Here is a 24387-nt window from a genome sequence, read left to right as displayed (position 1 = left end):
CTAGATAACTGTTTTAATAAATAGTAATAGTTAAGACAAGATTTTGGAAAAATATCAATGTTTAAAAAAAATTCAACTGCAAGTTTGAGGGGGGGGGGGTTGTAGGTTGAGGTGTGACGTCATTTTAGGCGGGGGGGGGGGGGGTCTGGCTTTTTGTGACGACGTGTGACGGAGGGAAGGGGGGGAGGTAAAAATCGTCCAAAAAAGCGTGACGTCATTTATGGGTGACCCCTAGATCCTATTAAACCATACTACTAATTGCGAGTTTTCCATAAATGTTGTTGGTCTATAAAGAACGATGGCAATAATTAAATAAGTTACTATCTCTTTCTCTAAAGGTATAAAGGTATTGCAATTGTATTATTAATTCTCTGTGATCGATTTATCGACCCAGCGCGCCTTGGCGTGCTAGATAATTCATTAAGCAGAAATATATCTCAGTCAACATTGGGTTTTCTTATCTGATCAACATAGAGGTTTCTTGTAAGATGCTCACCTAAACTACCGTCAACAGAAATGTCGTGAATCCGAGGGTAACAAGAGGTCAAGATGCAGCTTCTGTTTGCTGTGGTGGTCATCCTTGTATGGCCAGTGGATTGTCAGGTCGTTGTGAACTTTGTTGACTCGTCCTATGAAGTCGCGGAAGGTGATCGCTTTAATGTCAGGATATCAAAAACAGGAATTTATGACAAAGCTTTCGTTGTTATAGTTGAGGTAAGTTGTGTTTTGAATATCACTCTACATAACTTATGTGGAAAATATCATACAATTATATTTTTTATTAACAAGTAATTGTAATTTGTAATTAATTGTGATAAAGATGATATGCAAGAAAAAGTAATTTTTCAACTCTTCAATACGGTACGTAACACATCGGTCCAGGAAGTTTGGCAAAGACATTTTGACTTCGAGAAAATAGTCTTTGACAAAAAGTTCCCATTCAAAAGAGCGTCAATTAGATAATAAGACTGGTCAATATAAATCTCCCCAAAATTAAGCTTTCGACAAAGGGGTTCGCGACTGAATTACCCACTGACTCTAACAATAGTCTTAAACATAGAGCAACATTCAATAAGCCAATTAGGCAGAGACAAAAAAAAAAGATCTGAAGCGTAAAAAATAGTCAGGGGAGAATACGCTTTGATTTGTTGCGCACAAAGTCAGTCATTTGTAACAATGGATAGATATGTTTTATTGCTGTTTTCTTGCTGATTTTGTAAATCTATTACTTGCCTATTAATGTGGCATTGTATAGTAGGACATTAGGCAGTGTTTCTCCCTTGCTTTTCTCCGAGAAGGGGGTGTCCTCAAATTGAGATGTCTGGAAGAAACACCCTTTTTTTTTTTTTTTTTTTTTTTTTTTAACACTTTTATTTGCAATTAAAACAAGTACATCAACATCACATTTTTTTAACATAGTTTCAAATGAAAATGAAAGGTTTTGCACAAAATGAATATTTACATGATGTCATGTAGATCTATATGATTATACATTTTTTTTTACAAAGGATGACAGTAAAAGGGGTGAAGGTCAAATGAAAGTGTCAGAAGTCTGGGTGGGGAGTGGAAAGGAAATTTTTCAGAGAATGTCAATGGGACAGTGAAGCATTTTCTATGTAGGGAAACAAATTAAGTTGACTAGTTGAAAGAGTGTTTATTTATGTACTGGTCGCATTGAGTTTTCAAAAGGTTGCTGTGTGAAAGATGAGGGGAAAGAAACAAGATTTAGAACTTTAAATAAGTAAATGAATAGATATTCGAAATTGATGTTGGGGTGGGTGGTGGGGGTCGTTGGAACAGTTAAAGGGAAAGTGGTGTTTTCATGTCTGAGGGTAAGTGGATAGAGGGGGAGAGGGGGGGGAGGGGGTAGATGTGTCTGACGAGGCGTGGAGAGGGTGTCTGCGTGTTTTTAAGGCAAGCCAAGCGTCAAATTATGTGCTGTGTGATCTAACTGCTGAGGTGTTACTATTTATAGTGTGTGTGGGTGGGCGGGGGGAGGGTTTGACGAAAGGATTGCTGTGTGAGCGATTTAGTGGGAGGGTGAAAGGTTGGTATGTTCAAGTCGGTGTTTATGTTTAGTTGAATGTTTATTACCGACAGGTTAGTGGTGGGTAGGTGTGTAGCTATCACGGGGTTTGGGGATACAATGGAGTTTTATAGGTCAAAAATTGGTGTTCACACTGACAATAAGTAAGGTCGATTGTAACTAGTAAATTTATTAATAATTTTGGTTCTTATTTTCTAAAAAAATGTGTGATATATATTATATGAACATGAAGATTCGTGTTATTTACAACTTCCACGTGTCGCAATATATGAGAACAAAAAGATTGAATTTTTTTTTGTATTTTGTTCTTAAATTAGTTTTCTATGTACATTCGTGTTGTACCTGCCACACACAAACAAAAGTTTTAACTTCAGGAGAACGTTTTATATTCCAACCTTTACAACTGTTAAAAGTACCTCCTTTGTCAGTCCAATACATTATCTATTACTTCCCTTTTACATAAATTTCATTCTTAAAATGTATGTTTCCGTATGTTACTTGCATATTTAAAATTTTTTTAGATTGAAAATGATGTCAATGATGATTTTGTTGGAGACACACAAGTAGCGAGGTATGAAGCAAGAAGCGCTGACTCAGAAATGAACGTCACATTTGCTGTTTTCGATGACAACATACCGGAAGACAATGAGCTTTTTTACCTACATCTGTATACACTGGATAATAATATTCTGGTGGGAAATAATAGACGGATACTTGTTACAGTCAAAGCTAACGATGATGCTTATGGAGTTTTTAGCATCAGCGAAGTATGTTTACATTTTTAGATCTAAACTCTAAATAGAGGATTCCATTTAAAAAAAACTGTTATTGAATTTTATGATTGTGATAACTTTCATAGATTGCCAACTAGATCTATTTTAAGTATTTAACTGCATCCTAGTTTCAGTAAATGCCAAGAGTTATAATAAATATAATATGGTAGGTTCTTACGCTTATTTCAAAGACACTGACGCAGTGACAAGTTTGTAACACTTTGTTTGCAGGTATCTCCATTGGTAGCTACTGAGTACACTTATACATCTGTAGCACAAATAAAAGTAAAAAGAGAAGTGTCATTTTTTGGACAGATTACAGTCGCCTACATGGTACAAAATTTTTCCTCCTACTTATTTTTATTATAATTACTCTATTAGGCTTATATGTTAACTGAATCCTTTGAATTACTTTGATGTAAAATTTAAAACATTACATTTTTTTCCATATATTTCACAAGAGGCATATTATTAACTTAAATTGCTTTTGTGTGTGCTAATTTGTTCTCTTGTTTCTCAATTGTTTGTTCTTCATATATGTAGCCATCAATAAGTGATGTCATATAATTTTATTAGATTGCTATTCCCCCTCCCCTCCCAGCACTCCCCATCCCCCTTCTAAGATAATAGACAGTCAAAACAAAAATACCAGGCTCAGTTTAATATAAACAAATTAAAATTATTTAATTAATTACAAGATTTCCTGACCCCCCCCCCCCCCTTTCATTTTCCCATATAGCACAACAGTACACAAATCTGCTTGTAACTCTCTTCAAATACACATGTCAACATTTATGAATGACTCCAAAACAATTCTTACCACATCCAACTTCTACTAAACATTCCTTTGGACATTCTTGCACTTGGTAAACAGTTTACTAATCTGTTCAACCTTTAGGTCAACTCATCTTCACCAGATGCAGTTGTTGATGGAGATGTAAGGCCAGCTTCTGGCTCACTGGTTTTTCAACCTGGGCAAAAAGAGGGAACGATACAAATTCAAATTATAGCAGATGATGTAAGAAATTAACATAATATAAAGAAGACTAAACAGGCATAATCTTTGGCCTTATGAATCATTTAATGGAGAGAAGCTTTTATAAATGCTAAAATATCTATAACAATGATAAATAAAAGAAGCTTTTTATTTTATTTAAAAGAAATCTCTTGAAGCATTTCTCATGTTGTAGTCTATATTGGTAGATTAACTATTAAATTTACTTTTAGATTATTTTTTTATGGTGTTGGTTTTAAATGTAAACAATGGTTTATTTTTTATGGGTGTGTTGTATGCTTTTGTTAAACATAGATTCTTTTTTGCATTTTTTCCATTTCATAAACTAAATGGATAATGCTTAAGATATATATATATATATATATATATATATATATATATATATATATATATATATATATATATATATATATATATATATATATATATATATATATATATATATATATATATATATATATAAATTTAGCTAGAGGATACTAAAAAAATTTTTCCCCCAGATTCCTGAAGACCAGGAAAGTTTTTTTGTTACCTTGTCTTCTGCGAGTAATGGTGCAAGAATTTTGCCAAAAACATTAGAGCTTGTAATATTAGCAAACGATTCACCTGTTCGCTTCTCTGCTGTAAGTTGTCACATAAAATATTATATTAAGGTTGGCTTTAGTAAGTTATCTGATAAAATATTCATTATATGCTTGAATCCTGTAGATTGTCACACAAATTTACTCACCTTTTAAATCTGCTCTAGGCTGAATATCGTTTTGATGAGGGACCAGGAACGAGAACAGTGAGTGTAGCAGTAACTCGGGGCCTCATGGAAGATGGTAGATCTTTAGGCCCTGTTACTGGAACTATATATGCTGACTTTAATTTTGTCAGTAAGTCAGCTCTTCAAGGCTCTGATTTTATCGGGAAGGATGGGACTGTTGGATTTGGCCCAGGGGAAATCAGAAAATTTATTTCCTTTGATATTATTGATGACACTGTTCCTGAACTGGAGGAAAATTTTGACATCCGTCTGTTAAATCTAAGGGTAAGACAATCACTAAAATGTTTTACTAATGAAATGGTTATTTTTAATCCTGATTTAAAAGTGGGCAAATATTTTATGATCCTTTATGCAGTATTCTCAAATAGTGAATAAAATAATTTTTAATTGTTTTCTGTATAATATCAGGGAGATGCAGTGTTTATTTCTCCAAGTGTGGCTACAATAATTATCAATGCCAATGATAACCCAAGTGGTATTCTTAGCTTCAAACCTGATACACAAGGCAATGCACCATTTATAAGAGTGAATGAAGATACTTTTACCACTGTAGAATTCCAAGTTCTCAGATCTGATGGAACTTTTGGAAATGTAACTGTGCGGTGGTCAATACTAAGGCTAGGTGGATCTTCAGCTCCTGTAACTGATGACATTGGACCAGCAGAGGGTAGGCCAATGCATTTTTCATGTTTTGTCCTTAAAATTAGCCATTTAAGAAAAAATCAACTATGATTCAAGCATTTTATAAATCACTCAAAAGCCTTAAAAAATTAAGTTAATAATAAGATGTTTCATTTTTCAAAAATGTCATTTAGATATTTTTAAAACCTTTGACGAATTTTTCAATGTTTCAATAATGAGTTTTATCTTTTTATTAGATTTGTAAGCCTGGCTTTCTCTTAACCGTTGATGATTAAACTAGTTGCAAATTTTTAAAAAATCTTAATTAGTCTTCAAAAATTAGTAACTGCATCTAGTTCACATAAAACTTATTTTTTGTTGTTATTGACAATTTATGTTTCTTTTTACTCTTAATATCCTCAGGTTTGCTGGTATTTGCAAATGGCCAAAACGAGGCTAAAATATCTCTGACAGTTGTTCAAGATAATAACCCAGAGCCATCAGAAATGTTTTCAGTGAATTTGACATCAAATTCAGTCACCGGCCAAGCAAAAGTTGAGGGGATAACAAGTGTTCAACTGCTAATAGAAGACAGTGATAATATGTATGGGACTGTTGAGTTTGGACCTGGTACAGAGAATAAGCTCATTACAGTCAGTTGCCTTCTGCTTTTTATAGTGATAACAGTATGTTACATACGTGCAGTAATAACATTTATAATATGAAATTTGTGTTTTCAATTATTGTATAACACTTACAGAACCAATCACCGAGACAACTGCAGCTATCTATAACAAGATCTGGAGGACGAGATTTGAATTTAATTGCTAATATAACAGTAACTTATATTGACAACACTAATACAGAATCTGGTAATATATTTTTATTTTTTATAAAATTAATATAGGTCAAATATCAAAGAGAAAACAAAATTCCTGTTTACCTAATGAGCATTATAACAATGTTATTTTGAATAGATGCTGTGTTTGTCAACCCTTTGCAAAGTGTTATCTTGCCAGCTAGTGAAGATCCTGTAATAGCTAAATTTGAACTCAGATCCTCCACTTTTCTTGTTATTGGTGGGGTTTTTAAAGCCTTAATTGCTAATATTGACTTTCAGACACGTAAGTACCATAACTTTATACATACACATAATTATGATACTAAAATGTTGTTTATGTGTTTATCAGTTTATGAATCTATAGTATAGGCCATACATTGAAGTAATATTTGACGTTAATTTATTAAAGCTCCTATGTATGCTGCATACAATAGCCCAAAGCTAGGAGCTCGTCAGTCTGTATCCATCTCAGTCTCTTCTTCTGAAGCTAATGGAGAAACAGGATTCTTCAATGTTAGCAATCAGGTTGTAGATGAACCTAGTACAGGAGTTTCACAGGTATTTTGTATTCAATCATTTTTAACTGATTTCAAATAAAATATAACTGTGTCATTTTGATGTAACCAGGGGTTTAAAGTTTGTTCATAAAACATTTGTGACTTTTCATCATTAAAACAACTAGGTCAACCTGCTAGTCAGCCGTGAAGGTATGAGTGGACGCGCTGTTATAAAATGGTCGTTGTCTGGGAAAGATGTCACAGCTGATGATGTTACAGCACTTCAAGGAAATTTAACACTCGAGTCTGGTAACATATCTTTAATAGTTATTTAAGAGTATGCTAAAGATATTATTTATATTATCTTTTTATTTAACTTTATTATAAAAAAATTATTCCTTTAATTGTGATTTTTTTTTTAGGTATGTCAGAAACATTCCTGACAATTGGCATAAAGGCAGATGACATCCCTGAAGTAGATGAATATATGCTAGTGACACTTGACAGTATAGAGCCTAGTGATACACAGAGGCTTAGACCAGGCTTAACTAGTGTAACCATCACTATTAATGCCAACGATAACCCTGGAGGAGCTCTTCAGTTTTCTTCCAAGATGAACTCAAACTACACTATAGCGGTGTGTATCAGTTGCTGAAGTTTTGAATAGTTTAATAAACTGAGGCTATGTTTAACTTATTGTAAAATGTTGATATTTATATATTTCAGGAAGGTGGTGATGCAGTTGATGTAATTATTGAACGTATTGGTGGTAGTTTAATTGAGAGTTCGGTACAGTATTCTATTGAACCTAATGGAGCTGATGAGTTTTATGGAGCAACTAATATTCTGGTGTTTCCCCCTGGAGTAAATGAAGCAAGTGCACGCATTTTAGCAAAAAAAGATGGAATACCAGAGGTAGCTAAAAATATTTTATATATTATAAAATTAATCAACATTTATCTGTTAAAACAAATATGTTTTGTAATATAAAACTGTTAAAAATCTGTATTTAATAAAGGATGTTAAACTCCTTAAATTTTAATAATTTTAAATTCAAACTAATAATAATCTAATTTATATTTGACTTGGAAACTTTTTAATACGTAGAAAATGTATACATCTATCAATATATAAACAGTAGCTAATTACAAATCCATAAAAATAGTTCTCATACAATTTATATAGGCTTATACAATTTTTTAGACATATTTCTTTATGTCTTTAAAGACACAGCATAAAATATAATCAATCAACATACAAGTATCACATTATGGTACTGTAAGAGTAAAAAAAATAATTGTATTTGTACTTATGAATAGTTAGTTAACTATTGCTCATTTTATCCAGTTAGCTGAGGATTTTAGGCTTGTACTGACTTCTGTAAAACAGTCTGTTATTGGCTCAAGAAATGTGATTTACCTCACAATACCAGCTAATGACAACCCCTATGGAGTCATTCAGTTCTTCACTGATCCAACACTCATATACACAGGTTAGCCAACACACACATTTTAATACCAGTAAGCTATTCTTCAATCATTATTCAAATAAAATTAAAAGGAAAATTGTGTTTTTATTTTTTATTATAGGTGAGGGTCAGACAGGGGAGCAAATAAATGTAACATTACCTGTGCAGCGAGATTATGGCACATTTGGCTCAGTCAATGTGTCTTGGAGAATTACACCCAGTCCCCAGAATGACCTGATTCCCTCATCTGGTCTCATTATATTTGAACCAGGACAGTCTGTTCAGTATATAAAACTCAGTGTGGTCAATGATGATGTAAGAATTCTTTTAAAATTTAGTTGAGTCAGAAACTAATATAACATAAATGTCAATATTTTGTTTTATAATTATACAACTAATTCTGTTAATTAAACAATTACTTTTTAAAAAAAAAGAATAGGTTACTTGTGTTACTGACATTCAAAAATAGAAAAAATAAAAATTAATAGAATGTAATTAAGTTGAATGTGTTTACATAAATATTTCTAAATTTAGATTCCAGAACCAGATGAGACTTATGCGGTCCAGTTGTCAGCCCCACAGAATGGTGCTATAGCTGGGATACCAATGGTGGCTACAATTATCATCAGAGAAAATGACAATCCTGTTGAATTCACTCGTAATTATTTTTAAAAAATAATTAAAATTATCTAAATTTTCTTAACTAGTAGATTCATTTTACAGAATCAAGGACTGTGTTGTGACACATTATAGTCATAACGTTTGTTGATATTTACAAGCTTGGAATATGCATATAAATTGTTTTATTGTGTATATTTGATATAAAGTAAATGATGTTTATATTTTATTTCAGAAATGGTGGTGTACGCTATTGAGCCACAAAACATAACTTTGACTGTGACCAGACAAGGAAAAATTGATGCAGAGTCCCGAGTTCATTATCGCACTTTAGATGGCTCGGCATCATTTCTAGAGGGGGATTACACCCAGATTCCAACAACTCTGCTCCTGTTTTCTGCAGGGCAAAGAGAGAGATCTTTACAAGTCTCTGTACTAGATGATAACATTCCTGAGGGAAATGAGACATTTTCTGTCCAACTCTTTGATGTTGCTGGTCAGTGGAGATTCCTATATTTCTATATTTGCTTACATATGACTATTCTGTCTTTCATAATATTACTCTTTATAATTTAAAATTCTTTTTTGTTCTGTATACATTTAACAAACAAATTATGTCTATCTCATGAATCAGGTGATTTGATAGTTACCAGTAACTCAACAGCAACAATTGTTATACTTGCCAATGATGATGCCTATGGTGTATTTAACTTTTCCCAACCTGCTGATGCTAAAGTTGAAGAGGGAAGCACAGTTTACTATGAGTATGCCTTCATTGATTTACATTGTTTTGTTAAGTATTTGTTTAACTATTTATATCCTTGAATGCACCCAGCTCTGATAAGTACCTGACTTACATTGGGGAATTAAAGGTGGCTGGGCATAGTGCTGACTCATCCACTGAGGTCAAGAAACATGAACTGGCCAATGGGTTGCTAGGTCTTAAGAGGAATTTTAATTTACAATACAAAACAAAGTAGACTATCTATTTGATTATAAAACTACTTTAAATAACTAAAATTTGTGAAATTTGTAGAATAAAATAATTAAAATCTCAGCTTCTTATTCTTTAAATCATTGTTGTGTTGTTATCTGCAGCATCCTTAGAAGTAGAGGAAGTTTTGGATCAGTCAGAGTGTACTGGGAGCTGAGGAGCTCCTCTAATGTCCTGTTAGCACCCGGTGATGAGTTCGCAGTTACCAGTGGTTATGTTGACTTCTCGTCACAAGAAAGCCAAAAACCTCTAGCAGTAACCCCGTTAGCTGATGGTATACCAGAACCTGATGAACAGTTTTTCTTGACACTCACTAGACTTGATGGTAACACATTTGTGATATTATTATTAGTAAAAATATATCCTTGTTTTATTTATACAGCATTTATTACATTTAGAATTACATTTACATTATAACTAATAAATAAATGATTTGAAAAATAATAATTGCTTATATTCTTCTAAGTTTTGATCATAATATGTCATTTTAAATTTATATTGAGATTTTGTTGAAATTTTTGTAGTACTTATTGGAATCACCAATGGGAATTTGGCCTCACTGGCTAAAACAGGAACTGTAGCTACTGTTAGAGTCCCAACCAGTGATGACCCGTATGGAAGAATGGCTTTTCTAACACGAGATTTGGAAGTAGCTGAGGATTTTTACCCAGGTAACGAGGCAAGCACCAGAGCTAATTTTGTTGTAGAAAGACGCCAAGGAACTCAAAACAAAATTCAGGTATTTAATTTTTTTTCAAAAGATAGATCTAGATCTAAAATGTATTTAATTTAAATAATTCAAGTAGCACTTAAATTGCTTCTGAGAATAATTTAATCAGTGTTTCTTCAGACTTTTTTCTCTAGGGGAAACACATAAAACTTTAGGGGGGGGCAGGGGTAAAATTATATATTTTTAATATAAACTATATTTCATTCGGGAATTGGGGGTGGACATGCTTTAGGTGGGGGGGGGGGGGGGACGGACCTGAAAAAAACTCTGAAGAAACAAACTGTAAACACCTGAAGAAACAAACTGTAAATAACCTTGTTCAATGACTTAATGAATACAGGTTCTGTGGGAGATCGTCTCAGACAAACTAGGTGGATCATTACCTCAAGTATATGATCTTCTCTTTACTGGTCAGTGGCCTAGTACTGTGGCATCCATACCATCTAAACAGAGACCAGGGACAGCAACTCCTGTAGCTCTATTCTCTGGAGTATCAAGTAAATACTGCATATCAGTACATTTTACCAATTTATTAATTCACATATAACATTTTTTGTTTATAATAAAAAAACGATATTCTATGAGTTGAGATTCATTAATTTATAAACTGCCAAAAAACACATTGATTTGACAGGAGAATATTTTTTATTCAAGACTCACATTTTTTCCAGCTAGTTTTGTTACTGTGACCTCTGACTTTGAGCCAGCCCTATCAGATCTTTCTAGTGGGTTCTCCTTGTCTGCCTGGGTGCAGCCTCTGACTGGTGGCTACATTGTAGCACGCTGCACCAGTGATGGAAACACTCACTTCTACAGTCTCAAGCTGACCACTACATCAGCAACAACATCCCTCCAGCTAAGGTTATCTACCAAACAACAGGTAACCAAAGGAAAGAGAGTTTTAAAAGTAGTTGATTACTACGAATGTAAGCCTATTATTTTGCTTACACTTAGAAACATGTTTTGAATGAAAATAGGTTTTATAAAAGCTATTTAAAAAGTGCCTGAACTACACCGCATTATAACTTTTGAAAAAGTTTTTCATATTTTGTTTTCAACCTTTCTTTCTATTACTGAATCAATTTTCTCTTTTTGAAACATTATTGGAAAAAAAAATTAATTATTTTTCTAATACCAACAGTCAAATCAGTTATTTACTGTTGATGTAAACATGGGAATAGTGGACGGGAAATGGCATCACATATTTGTGTCTGTATGGAACACACTTAACTTTTATTTGGATGGAAAACTAGTCGGATCATCGTAAGTTTGTTTCATATTTGCTTTAAAATATCCACATCATCATTTGTTTAAATATATCTGGCCATAATGGCTAGTTGTTTTTATAAATTATTACATTAATTGCTAGGTCAGTATCAAATTTTGCAATGCTGGAAGGCTCCGGATCACTTCTAGTTGGGGCTCGTACGCCAGGTTTAGAGCTATTCTCTGGTTACATGCAAGATGTCAGAATTTTCATGAGAGCATTAGAAAATCGGTGAGTGGAGTATTTTTAAATGAATAAATTATGATTATCTTTTAATCTGATTATAAAAATAGTGAATGTACAGAAATACTTAATGATAATGTTAATTTTCATTATTTATTATTTGAATCAGTTCTGTGGCTGAATTGTTCACCATGCCGAGCATCCAAGACGTCACTCCAATTTCTGGAATATTAACATATGATGTTGGAGTTAAAACACAGAACTTCACAGTGTCGTCAATACAAGACACTGAAGAGGAAAGCCGGGAGATTTTTATTGTCATCCTATTAGATACAGTAGGGGGTGCAACTCTTGCTTCAACTGATTCACGTACAACACTTGCAGGTAACTAACATTATCACACTTAAAATATTTTTAAAATATTAATTTTTATTAATTTTTATAGAACTACTTAAAAAAATAAATTTTCACTAGCTAATTTATTTATTCATAAATATAAGCACATTCTTGTGTACCTCTTTTTGCTGAATTGTTATGATTAATTTTTCATTAGAAGATGTTTTATTTTTTTAAAGATAGACTTACATCTAGTTTATTAGAATTAATAAATCCGTGTAAATTTTGAAAATGCATTCAGTATAAAAGTTGAAAAATAACATGTCAAAATTATTACTGAAAAATGTAGCATTTCGACCTTTAAACATTGTTTAAACTATGATTTGATCCTTGAAACTTTGAAAAGCCTAACTTTCTTTTAGAATTTTAAATTTGAGAAAAAAAACAATTGATTCAAGTAGATTTCACAGTTGTAGTTGCTGTAAGTTTATTTTTATTTCTTTTTCTATAGTCCTACATAAATAATAGCTAAGAAAATGTGTTAAAGAAGATTGACTTATGTTATTTGCAACAGTTATGAAAAGTGACAATGCAAACGGATTGTTTGGCTTCTCTGGAGATTGCAATCCATCCAGAGTTCTCTATGAAAATGGCACCATCACTTGCACATTGCTCCGTACTCGTGGGGACGCTGGCACTGTTACTGTGTCATGGGTTGTCAACCAGAAACAGAACCAAGTCACACTGCAAGCTACCACTGACTTCGACAACAGCAATGGAACAGTTGTCTTTTTACCAGGGGAGAGAAACAAGGTAACTTTCATAAAATATTTTATTGTGTGAAATACCAAAGTATCAAATATATTTAAAAAATAATTTTTTTTATTTAGTTTCAAAGCATATTCATAAATAAAATTTTGTTTAATTACCTACATATATATAAAAAAGCTACTTATTAATCTATTCATTAAATATATATAAAAAAAAAAAACAAATTTAATTTAGTTTCAAAGCAAATTCATTATTTTCCTACATAAATTTTAAAAATCTATTTATGGTTTTATTGACTTAGTCTGATGTATGATTTGCATTATTTAGACTTTTGACATCCGTGTAACTGACGACACTGTACCAGAACTGGATGAATTGTTTGAAGTTGTCCTGACATCAGTTGTGTCAGATGATGGTCTTGTTGGATCCACCAACACTAGTGGGGCTAGCATAGATCCCACCAAACAAACTGCGCAACTCTCCATTGCTGAGAATGATTACCCCTATGGTTATCTACAGTTTTCAAACAGACTAGGTGTTCCTCCTGCACCTTTTATACTAATACCACCTAACACTGCACCAATAGAAGTAAATATATTCTTTCATTAATAAATTTCTTCTTTTAAGTTAACTGCTTGATTAATATTTTTGAAAGTATGGTTTGTTTAACTTAAGCAAAAAAAAAACCAAGTACACATTTAAACATTTTTTTTAGTAATTTCTATATCAATTTAAAAAAACTCTAAATTCGCTATTCTATATATGCAACTATAGTCCTTTCTTATTAATGTTGTTATATTTAAAATATAGATTTTGTATAATATTTCTTACCCAACTTACAAGTGATTATTTATTTAAAATATTGAATCAGTCCAATATTTCTTACTTGTTTCTAATATCAATAGGTGAGTGTGCCTGAAGAGGGAGGACTAGTCCCACTGGTGGTGCTGCGTGCTCAAGGCAATGTTGGAACCATCAGAACTGAATGGAGAACTATAGACATGACAGCTTTTAGTGAGGGGAAATCTCCACCTGACTATGTGGTAGGAAATTTCATGTTGTTTTTTTAATATAGTGTTTATAGGATATTTATTTATATAAAAATATCTATGATTCATTGACATTTTAAAAGTGTAAAACATCTGAATTTTAGAAATATAAATATATTAAATCATGAGATATTAGACATAAAATTCTAACGCTTATTTTCATGATTATACTTTCAACAGATATCGGTAAGAAATGCACATTTAAAAAAACTATTACTCAATGCAAAAAAAAAATCCTCGCTTTTAACATATTAAGATTTGGTGGTGGTGGAACAGTCTATTTTAATTTTTAGAATTTTTATTTTTTTGCAATTTAAAAAACATTTTTGTTTATTTTGGGATAGAAAATGCAAAGGAACAGTTACCCTATTATTTTTAAAAATATTATTCAATATCCACTCTATGATGATTTGTTGCCAATTTGAACCATTATTTTTAACTTTCATTTCCATTTTTAATTTGTTTTTAAATAAAAGAAGAAAATTGCTTTTACTTGTTTAAAGCTAGTTTAAATTTCCACAATTGCTTTAGTTGTTACTGTGTATACTTTACATATATAGATAACAATCATAAAAACAGTGATAAAACTATAAGTTGACATCAAAAACTAAAATTTATATTTAGGCTACTATAAATTAAATTGCCTTGAATGTTGTCTGGCAATAAATTCTAAATTTTAAAATACTTTAAATGGTTCCTGTCACAGGGTGGAGTTGGCAGTGTTGTGATGAATTCTGGACAGAACTATGCATGGATCAACATAACAGTGATTGACAACTCACTGCCTGAAGCAGAGAAGAAGTTTGTGGTGGAGCTGCTGAACCCTAGTGGTGGAGCTGTCCTCAGCCAAGGCTCACAAAAAGTCACAGTGACAATCCAAGCATCAGATGGGGCATTTGGGGTCTTCCAGTTTGCTGATACTTCACTCAATGTGAAAGGAACAGAAGACGGAGATGATGGCTTTAATATTGTTTCATTACAGGTTAAAAAATGCCAATAATGCTAATTCAAACTTTTTAAAGTCCCCCGTCCTTTGCTCCTTGTGTCTTAAGCTCTAATGTCATTATATCCATATTTTAATTACTTCTGTTTAACTGGTTTCTATTTCCATTTTAATTTCTAAAAAATAGTTTAGGCCTAGATACTTTACAATAATATTTTGAATACAAACATTTTTTGAGAATTATCAATTTTCTTGCTAAGCACTTACATCTTTAGACATGCACTGACTCCATTGCTATAACATTTTAATATGAATCTCAACCAAAAACGATAAATGTATGCTTTTCATATCACATTTACATGTTCACCATGCTTTTTATTTTATTATTAGGTTAATAGACTTCTGGGTACAATAGGAACATCAAGAGTTGCCTGGGAAGTTGATGAAGACAAAACTGATGGGTTGGATATAATCAATCAATCAGGAAATCTGACATTTCTGCCAGGTCAGACCTCTCAGTCGCTTGACCTTCAAGTACGAGGGGACACAATCCCAGAGCTTGATGAGATAGTGCGTGTCAGGCTGGTCTTAGTTTATGGGGTAATTTTTTTTTAAAATTAAAAGTTCTATCTGTTTTGTGACTTGTCTTATATATGTGAACTTTGGTGAAAGAGATTCAACTGTTTTGAAATAAGTTTTGAGAGCTTAGTTTAATTGCCTACTCTGCTAAAATCTGCCCCTAAAAAGAATTAAGGTAGTAATAGGCTAATTAATATTATGTCTTTACTACCAAATAGATTCTACTGTTTGTGTGGTTAAAAAACACATCAGTTTATCATTTTTTACTATAACTATGACTTTATGAAGTTATTTTTTAAACACATTTTAGATGAAAATAAATTTATTATAGATATATGAGTATAACAAGGGAATATATCTACTCCTATAAACAAGTTATTTATTTTTATCTGTTTAAGAAATTTATTACTTTTTAACTTTGTCTTAGGGCTCACTAGGGGATCCACTTCGAATAAATGCTACAGTTACAATAGCTGCAAATGACGATCCATATGGCAGATTTATCATCACTCCAGCCTTCAGACCTGTTAGAGTCATGGAAATCGACCAAGGTTGTTCTAGAATATTCTCATAAAATTTTTTATTTTTATTTTATTCAAACTATATGAATAAAAAAAATAATCCAGATGGCCATTTCCTTGATAAAGTTCTAATTTTTAGCTTAATACATCTCATAGTATGTACTGAGGGTAAAATAATGATTATTTTGTAACAAATATTAAAGCTCATGTTTTCTACAGATGTGAACATTACAGTTCAGCGCCAGGCGGGAAAGTTTGGAACAGTTGAAGTGGACTTCGTGTCCCTGTCACCAACTGAAGTGTTCTCCTATCTACCAGTGGGGGTGGCAAGAGCTGATTTAAATGATTTTAATGCAACAAGAGGAACATTGATCTTTGGAGCCAATCAGGAGTTTGCACTGTTTAAGCTTCACATTTTGGATGACCAAATTCCTGAAGAGGATGAGAGCATCTTTGTGAGACTGACCACAGTGAGGCTCACACAAGCAGCCCAGTTGAACCCAGGTACAAACTTTCATTTGTTGGTGAACTGATGTAAAGATCACCCAGTCTAAACCATTGAGTAATGAGATAATGCAACTTATTATTTTATGTGAGTAGAGCTGGTGGGTGAAAGTTATCCTAATTTAAAAAAAAAATGTCTATCCATTATCAAAAGAAGGAGAAAATTGGTTATTGATCCTTAAAGAAATAACCCTCTTATGTAGAACTTTTTCATCTGTGAATTGACATTACTGTTTAGTTCTTTAATTATAAATTTTTAATTCTCAAAATAAGTTTCAGAAACTTACTATGGCAGATATATATATATATATATATATATATATATATATATATATATATATATATATATATATATATATATATATATATATATATATATATATATATATGTGTGTGTATAACTTTTATAAAAAAAAGAATTTCTTTTAGATAGTGATAGCTGAAGGTTAATTCTGTATTTCCCATAGATTTTACTCATTGCTTTCAGTGTTTACATTATTTTATAAAGACAAATATTTTTTTTTACAGTTCCATCTTCTCCCCGCCTGGGCCAAAACACAGACACATATGGGCAAATTATAATAATAGCCAATGATGATGCTAGTGGTCGTCTAGAGTTATCCCCCTCTAATATATCTGTAGCTGAGTCAGATCCAACCCCTGGTGTTTTTCTGACAAGAACTGGTGGATCCTTTGGTCAAGTGAGTATTTTTTGTGATTAGGTAATAAAATTTGAGCTGTTGAAAAATAGATAAGAAACAAATCAAGTTATATAATTTTTTTAAATGATTATATTAATTAATTTAATAGCTTTGTAAATGCTTAATAAATGCTGTAAAAAGTTAGACAATTTAATATTTACCTCTTGTTTATCTCTTTATAATCACTTGTTTCTTAAAGATTATTTATACATTAAAAAACTTGAAGTTTTACAATTTTTATTATAACCTTAAAATTTAGAATTTATTGCCAAATAAAAAATAAATAAATTACACGTTACTTTTGTCTAGATGAAATTTAAAAGTTTTAATGTTTCCAAATTTCAGGTAACTGTTCTTTTTAATGTTCCATTTCATTTCAGGTATCTGTTCCATTCCGTGTTATTGATGGCACTGCTGTGGTTAACATGGATTATGTTGTATTATCCAATGTGATTATACTGGCAGCAGGGGAGACAAGAAAACGAGTTCCTGTTGAAATTATTGATGACAGAGTACCAGAAATGGCTGAATATTTTACTATAGAACTAATAGACCAAGTGATGGGAGGAGCTGTGCTTGGAGCTAGGAGAACTTCTGTGATAACTATACAAGCATCTGATGATCCTAATGGAGTTTTTAGTAAGTCATGCTATTTCTTACTATGTCAGTGTTGTCTATTTATATGCTACTAAGTACTAACTTTATTTTCCATTTAAATTAATTTCATGTTCTATATCAGTGATTATAAAAAATGCAAGGTTTGTATTTTGTTGATTGTTTTTAAAGACCTACTTATTGTTAACAAATAATAATATAATTATACATTTTATACATTTATTACTTAATATTTTATATAAAAATTCCCTCAATTTAGCCTTTGTAGCTCAAGGTCAGACTGTTGATGAACTAGAAAAAGATTACAGTGTAAACATCACCATAGCTAGAACAGGGGGATCAATGGATGTGGTCACAGTCAACTGGGAGGCAACTCTAAATGGCATGCTTTTATTTTTACCTCTTTTATGGAATTTATATGTTAAAATATTAAGACAGTTATAGAGTAGGAAAGATACACATTTAAACATAAAACAAAAACATATAGTTGAAGGAACATTAAATTGTTGTGTTTAATACAATAATTCTAATGCCCTAGGTGTACCAGCATCTGATGACATATTTCCTGCCTCTGGCCAAGTATATTTTGTTACCAATGAAGCAAGCAGAAATATTAATATCACAATATTGGCTGATAACATTCCAGAAGGAACAGAGGTTTGTCCATATACTCTATTGTAGACTGTACAATTTTAGACATGCAAGCTGTGAAGATAAGGTGCTCCAATAAAAAACACTTTCTTTCCTTCAACTTTAAATATATTTTTTTTAAATTTCTTTTTTAAGAGCTAGTGATTATTATATTTTTGTTTAAGTGTGTTTTAATTTACGTAATTAGATTACAAAAATATTACTACCTATTCCAAACAGAATATTTTAGTTCGTCTAACAAATGCAACAAATGGAGGAAGAATAGGAGATCAGAATGTTTTCATATTGAGTATAGCACCAAATGACAGTCCTTATGGAACTGTACAGCTATCTTCTGCTGTTTTCTCAGTAGCAGAAGATCCAGCAGATGGGTCACAGACTGCTCAGGTTGTCAGAAGGTCAGAGGTTAAGCTCTAATTTTTTTTTAAGTTTATCCTTTACTGTCATATTATTATAATTAAAATTTAGTCAATATTTTTTTTTCACTTTGTTTAATAAAAATTTCATTAAATTATAATTTAATTGATTTAAAGAAATTATTTAACTAATATTTAATTTATGAATATTTATATATTTAGTGGAGGCGTCTACAGCAGTTTGAGAATCTTCTACTCCACAAGTGCCATGACACTGATAGACTTGATCAACATAAGGGGTGATAGTGTAATGACATTGTTCTTGGCTCCTGTCAGCAAGATCCCATTTCAGACAGGAACATTTGTCAATGTCACTCTCTTCAATGATACACTTAAGGCATGTTCATTTGTGTTCTTTTTGTTTAAATTTGTAACAAATCTTCTGTAGAGATGTTAAAGATTAACCAAAGCACGTACTTGGTTATAATGTCTTGTACAACTTTTCCACAGGCCTGTGCATCTGCTTGTGTTCTTGAAACTTCTTGCTTGAGTTTTCAGTATGGACAAACGCCAGATAAAATTATTTGTAATTGGTACGCCAATAAGTTTAGTAGTGAGTCATTTCAGCCCTCATCAAACTCCAGTTATTATGAAAAAGATGGAAATAAAGTAAGTTTGTTATGTTTATATTGGACTTCATACATGGATATAGGCCTAACATATTTTGTATTTATTAAGATCAGCAATAGTTCATTTTGAAAAAAAAAATGCTTGCATGATTTAATAATATTTTGTTTGTTTAGGTTTCTGAACTGTCGATGTATATAGCTAAGGCTGGTGATGATTTTACTGTTGTCAGTAGAGCATCTGTTATAATCGGAGATGGACAATCTTCTGTTTCCATCTTGCTTCCAATCATAAATGACAACATCCCTGAACTCGACGAGCAGTTTTACCTGAGACTGCTAGGTGTTGAGCTTGTCAATAGTTCTGGGGCTACTGATGCCCCATCACTGGGTCCACTACAGCAAGCCAGCATCATAATCGCAACTAATGACAAAGCTTTTGGGATGTTCAGTATTTACAGTGCATCCAACACTACAGCCAGAGTTATCCAAGTTTTGGAATCTAACCAGCTTGCAGTGGATTTGGTTGTTGAACGGCAGGGTATTCTTTTAATATTTACTCTGTTATCTAAACTACAAGCCCACTAATTTGTATGCAGGATATTCTTTCAATGTTTACTCGCTTATCTAAAATACAAGTAGCCTAGAATGAGGTATTTTGTCAGTTGATTTTGGCTAATCATACCAGAACACAATCTTTTGACATGATTAATTATTTAATTATGTGACAGCCCAGCTCTGATGGGTACCTAACACTTTAGGGAAAATAAAGGCGGCTGGGCAAAGTGCTGACCCACACCTTCCCTTCATATGATGAAGTTAAGGAACATATGAACTCTATTTCATCTGCCCAATATATTGCTAGGTCTAAAGAGGATTCTTTACTTTACTTTAATTATTTAATTAATAAACCTTGATTAAAAAATCAAAGCTAACGTGAATTAATGGTTATTTGTTTTAGCTTTAAATTTGATTATTTGAACAGGAGGAAGTATAGGATCTGTGTCTGTAGAGTGGAGTGTAAGTACAATCAACAGAACTGCAACTTATGGTCAAGATTACATTGCTGATGGAGCTACACTTTTATTTGGGGTGGCCCAGACTAGGCGAGGTACTGCTCATAACTTAAACAGTTATACATTTTTCTTTATGGTTAAAACCATGCTAAATGTCATAAAACTTATAATATTGGAAATTATGATAAACTGAAAACATTTGCTCATCCTCAGTTATCAGTATAACAATACTTGATGATAATATACCAGAGGACAATGAAGAGATGACAATAGTTTTAAGTAATCCTAAAGGGGGAGCAACCTTAGGTGACATGAATTCAGTTAGAGTTGTCATACTTGCCAATGATTATGTTGCGGGTGTATTGACATTTGAGAAGACTTCTGTTCTTACTAAAGAAGGCAAGTACTAATATAACATCTATTTATAGCTTGTTTTTTTTAACTGAGATATCTGTTTACATTTTGCTGTGTCTTGATACATTTTGTAAGATGATTGCAGGTACAATTAGTAGATCCTATTCTTCAATACACATTTTTAAATCTTTAAAATTTTTAAATTTTACTATCTTTTATTAAATCAGGAGAAAAATTTCAAATCAAAGTGAAGAGATCACTCCCTGCCTCTGGTACAGTATCAACTAACTGGAGTATTGAGGATAAAAATGGTCAGGTAGCATCACAGAGGTTTGCCCAGAGTAATGGAACTTTGGTATTTCTGCCAGTAAGTTTACTTAGGTTAGATACATTGATATTTCTGCCAGTAAGTTTACTTAGGTTAGATACATTGGTATTACTGCCAGTAAGTTTACTTAGGTTAGATACATTGGTATTTCTGCCAGTAAGTTTACTTAGGTTAGATACATTGGTATTTCTGCCTGTAAGTTTACTTAGGTTAGATACATTGGTATTTCTGCCAGTAAGTTTACTTAGATTTGATACATTGGTATTTCTGCCTGTAAGTTTACTTAGGTTAGATACATTGGTATTTCTGCCAGTAAGTTTACTTAGATTTGATACATTGGTATTTCTGCCTGTAAGTTTACTTAGGTTAGATACAGTATAAAGCTCTCATATAGTTGTGTTTAAATGCAATATTATTAAATATGTTTATTAAAAGTATGAAATGATTCTTTATATAATTCATTTTCAGATTATCTTGACTATATTACAATTATTTGTTTTAGCTTATTGCCCTCCTACATTAAATAGGCAATTACTGATTAAAATATAAATACTACTGTGTATTATTTCATTAGACGCAGACCGAGAGGGTATTAAATCTAAGTGTTCTTGTTGATAACATCCCTAAAGTAGATGAAGAATATCAGTTAAAGCTTCAGAATATCATCACACAAGGTAATGTGTATTCACATTATTTTTTCTCAAGTCATGGTTATCCACATGTTGAGTTATAGGGGTGTGTGGTGTGTACCAGGTGACCCCTTCCCCTACTGACTACCCAAAGAGAGATAAAAATATGTTAGAAAAATATAGACAACCCTGAGGACTGTACCTGTAAGCTTGACCACCCTTGAAAAAAAAAAATCAAGCTTGACCCACACCCAGAAAAAAATAATGCTGATGCATTTGCTCAACATCTTCACTCAGAGATTTTTTTTTTATTCATGTCATATAAGTCTAGCCTTGTCTCTCATCACTAAAAGGCACATCTTGAATTTTAAAAAATTACAAATGATGTATTTCAATATTACCTTTAGTTATAGGTCTATAATAGGTAGTCATAGTATGTATAACAGCTGTATACAACTGCATGCAGGTGTGCCACCTTCTGGCTGGGCAGCCATTGACCCTCAACTTGGGACAGTGTTGATGACCATAGCAGGCAGCAATGATCCTCATGGTGTCTTTCAGCTGGCTGCCTCCTCCCTAGAAGTCAGAGTACAGGAGAGTGCTGGGACTGCCAATATATTGGTGGACAGAAAGTTTGGGGCTATAGGTAATTTAGCTTGTGGTTTTGTAGTCTATATTAGAGTACAGGAGAATGCCAGGGATTTATAGGTAATTTAGCTTGTGTTTTGTATTCTTATTAGTAATATCAGTAAAAAGTAGTATTTAAAAAAAATCTTTATGAAACAAATAAATTCTAAATAACTTGAATTTACTAAGCTTCATAAAACTGCAGGTGTTGTCCGTGTCTCATATGAAGCTGTTCAAGGTTCACTTAAACCATACGGTACCCAGCGTAACCCAGCCAGTGTTGGTCAGGATTTTATTGGTGTCCAGCCAGGGTTCATTGACATTGGCAATGGGGAATCTTCAGGCACAATTAGCGTTACAATTATTGATGACAGCATTCCAGAAATTGATGAGGTAGTTTGCCTGTAAAATTATCATTCATGAACTTTTTTATTAAGTTTTAAATTGTGACATATGAAACATATTATTTGAAAATAAAACTGTGTGATCTATGTTGCAATTGAATAAAGAGATGTGGGCATCAAAGCATACAAAAATTCATTGTTTTATATATTTTAAACAATTTTAAATACTTTGTGAATAAATATTCAGAAATTCATTTTTAAAAATTTCAATTGATCAAACCCTTTATTTATATACTTACACTTACATGTACATATGGAAATAGATATTTATAAATTATTTCATTTATTTCTAATGCAAATGTTAATCCTTTGTCTGATAATATTCATTAAATTTTAATAGGTTTTTGTAGTAAGACTTCTAGGAGTGTCCTTAATATCTAGCACTAACACCACCCTTCCTCCAAGACTAGCCATCAATGGCACTGAAGCTGAAGTTATTATTGTAGCAAATGATGGGGCACAGGGAATCATGCAGTTTGCTACTGACTCTCAGAAGTAAGTTTAGAAATGTACCTTAGAACTGTTGAGCTTCTGCTGTTTGATCACTCAGGACAATGACTTGTGTATTGTTTATTTTAGTGTGGATGTAACAGAACAAGGCCAGACCATATCTCTGACTGTGCTTAGAGGAAATGGAACATTTGGTCAAGTCTCTGTCTTTGTCTACAGTCAGGCTGTGACTCAGTCAACTGTGCTTGGACAAGACTACAACATGACAGCTGGTGTAAGTGGTCAGATGCTAGACTAGATACCTGGTCAATCGGGAATGGTCAATTTGTTTTTTGTTGATCTTTCTTTTAAGTTTTGACTTGAAACTATTTGCTAGTGTATTCATAAATGTATTTATTTGTTAGTATATTCATACATGAATTAATTTGCAAGTATTCCTACATGTATTTATTTGTGAGTGTATTCATAAATGAATTTATTTGCAAGTATATTCCTAAATTAATTTATTTTTTAGTGTATTCATAAAGCTTTAGGGCCACTAAAATGTTTTATCTTCTCCACATATAACCAATAACATCAGCTTAAAATAAACTTGTACAGGAGCTTGTGTTCCAAGAAGGCGAGTCTCGTAAAGTCATAAATGTGACAATTTTAGATGACAACGAACCAGAACCAGATGAAACATTTCAAGTTATTTTGGCTAATCCCAGCAATGGAGCTCTTCTAGGTCAAGCTGTGAGAGGTATATATATCTTATACACATTTAGATTCTCTCATTTATTTGTTGTTTCTAGCTGTATTCCTAATAATTATTTTAATCAGTAATTTATGAGTGCTCAGTATGTGTAAATTTTGTCTACTTAAGGATTGCTGTAAATAAATTCTTTTCTGCTTTTGATTTTAAACTTTTAAGTATAATAACCATTTGTTATTATTTTTCAGCTTCAGTTAAAATTTTAGCAAATGATATACCTGGTGGTTATGTTTCTTTTGATACACCTGATGCTGTGGGACTTAGAGAACCAACACCTGATGATTCATCCTACTCTAAGGTAATTTTTGTCTTGATAACTCTTTTACTCGTTTAGGAGTATTATTAATTTA

At 32.2% G+C, this 24387-nt stretch overlaps 1 protein-coding gene across 1 annotated transcript in view; it reads left to right on the top strand.

Annotated features, from left to right (window-relative positions):
* The first annotated feature begins 539 nt into the window (after positions 1-539).
* LOC131953449 (adhesion G-protein coupled receptor V1) overlaps positions 540-24387 on the top strand; it is a 48627-nt gene continuing 24779 nt past the window's right edge. Inside the window, exons 1-51 of the mRNA XM_059316633.1 lie at positions 540-714; positions 2569-2814; positions 3052-3153; positions 3719-3838; positions 4336-4458; positions 4584-4868; positions 5013-5271; positions 5649-5878; positions 5986-6097; positions 6203-6349; positions 6476-6624; positions 6749-6872; positions 6986-7200; positions 7290-7478; positions 7911-8055; positions 8153-8346; positions 8566-8689; positions 8885-9145; positions 9284-9413; positions 9748-9968; positions 10168-10382; positions 10714-10887; positions 11008-11253; positions 11515-11636; positions 11743-11871; positions 11993-12207; positions 12734-12972; positions 13258-13518; positions 13836-13973; positions 14686-14961; positions 15313-15522; positions 15929-16052; positions 16242-16526; positions 17055-17227; positions 17608-17866; positions 18102-18224; positions 18381-18499; positions 18713-18891; positions 19072-19246; positions 19360-19518; positions 19653-20016; positions 20461-20586; positions 20705-20890; positions 21073-21212; positions 21748-21847; positions 22269-22448; positions 22635-22822; positions 23174-23328; positions 23413-23557; positions 23884-24025; positions 24226-24335. Coding sequence (XP_059172616.1) covers positions 550-714; positions 2569-2814; positions 3052-3153; positions 3719-3838; positions 4336-4458; positions 4584-4868; positions 5013-5271; positions 5649-5878; positions 5986-6097; positions 6203-6349; positions 6476-6624; positions 6749-6872; positions 6986-7200; positions 7290-7478; positions 7911-8055; positions 8153-8346; positions 8566-8689; positions 8885-9145; positions 9284-9413; positions 9748-9968; positions 10168-10382; positions 10714-10887; positions 11008-11253; positions 11515-11636; positions 11743-11871; positions 11993-12207; positions 12734-12972; positions 13258-13518; positions 13836-13973; positions 14686-14961; positions 15313-15522; positions 15929-16052; positions 16242-16526; positions 17055-17227; positions 17608-17866; positions 18102-18224; positions 18381-18499; positions 18713-18891; positions 19072-19246; positions 19360-19518; positions 19653-20016; positions 20461-20586; positions 20705-20890; positions 21073-21212; positions 21748-21847; positions 22269-22448; positions 22635-22822; positions 23174-23328; positions 23413-23557; positions 23884-24025; positions 24226-24335 — 9198 coding nt within the window. The 5' untranslated portion in view covers positions 540-549. The remainder of the gene's footprint in view (positions 715-2568; positions 2815-3051; positions 3154-3718; positions 3839-4335; positions 4459-4583; positions 4869-5012; positions 5272-5648; positions 5879-5985; positions 6098-6202; positions 6350-6475; positions 6625-6748; positions 6873-6985; positions 7201-7289; positions 7479-7910; positions 8056-8152; positions 8347-8565; positions 8690-8884; positions 9146-9283; positions 9414-9747; positions 9969-10167; positions 10383-10713; positions 10888-11007; positions 11254-11514; positions 11637-11742; positions 11872-11992; positions 12208-12733; positions 12973-13257; positions 13519-13835; positions 13974-14685; positions 14962-15312; positions 15523-15928; positions 16053-16241; positions 16527-17054; positions 17228-17607; positions 17867-18101; positions 18225-18380; positions 18500-18712; positions 18892-19071; positions 19247-19359; positions 19519-19652; positions 20017-20460; positions 20587-20704; positions 20891-21072; positions 21213-21747; positions 21848-22268; positions 22449-22634; positions 22823-23173; positions 23329-23412; positions 23558-23883; positions 24026-24225; positions 24336-24387) is intronic.

This window comes from Physella acuta, unplaced genomic scaffold (assembly GCF_028476545.2).
Source record: "Physella acuta isolate Inbredline_101_S28 unplaced genomic scaffold, ASM2847654v3 ptg000923l, whole genome shotgun sequence".
In the NCBI taxonomy this organism is placed as follows: Eukaryota; Metazoa; Mollusca; class Gastropoda; family Physidae; genus Physella; species Physella acuta.
Note: the sequence above shows the minus strand (reverse complement) of the source record. Positions and strands in the feature narration are given on the sequence as shown.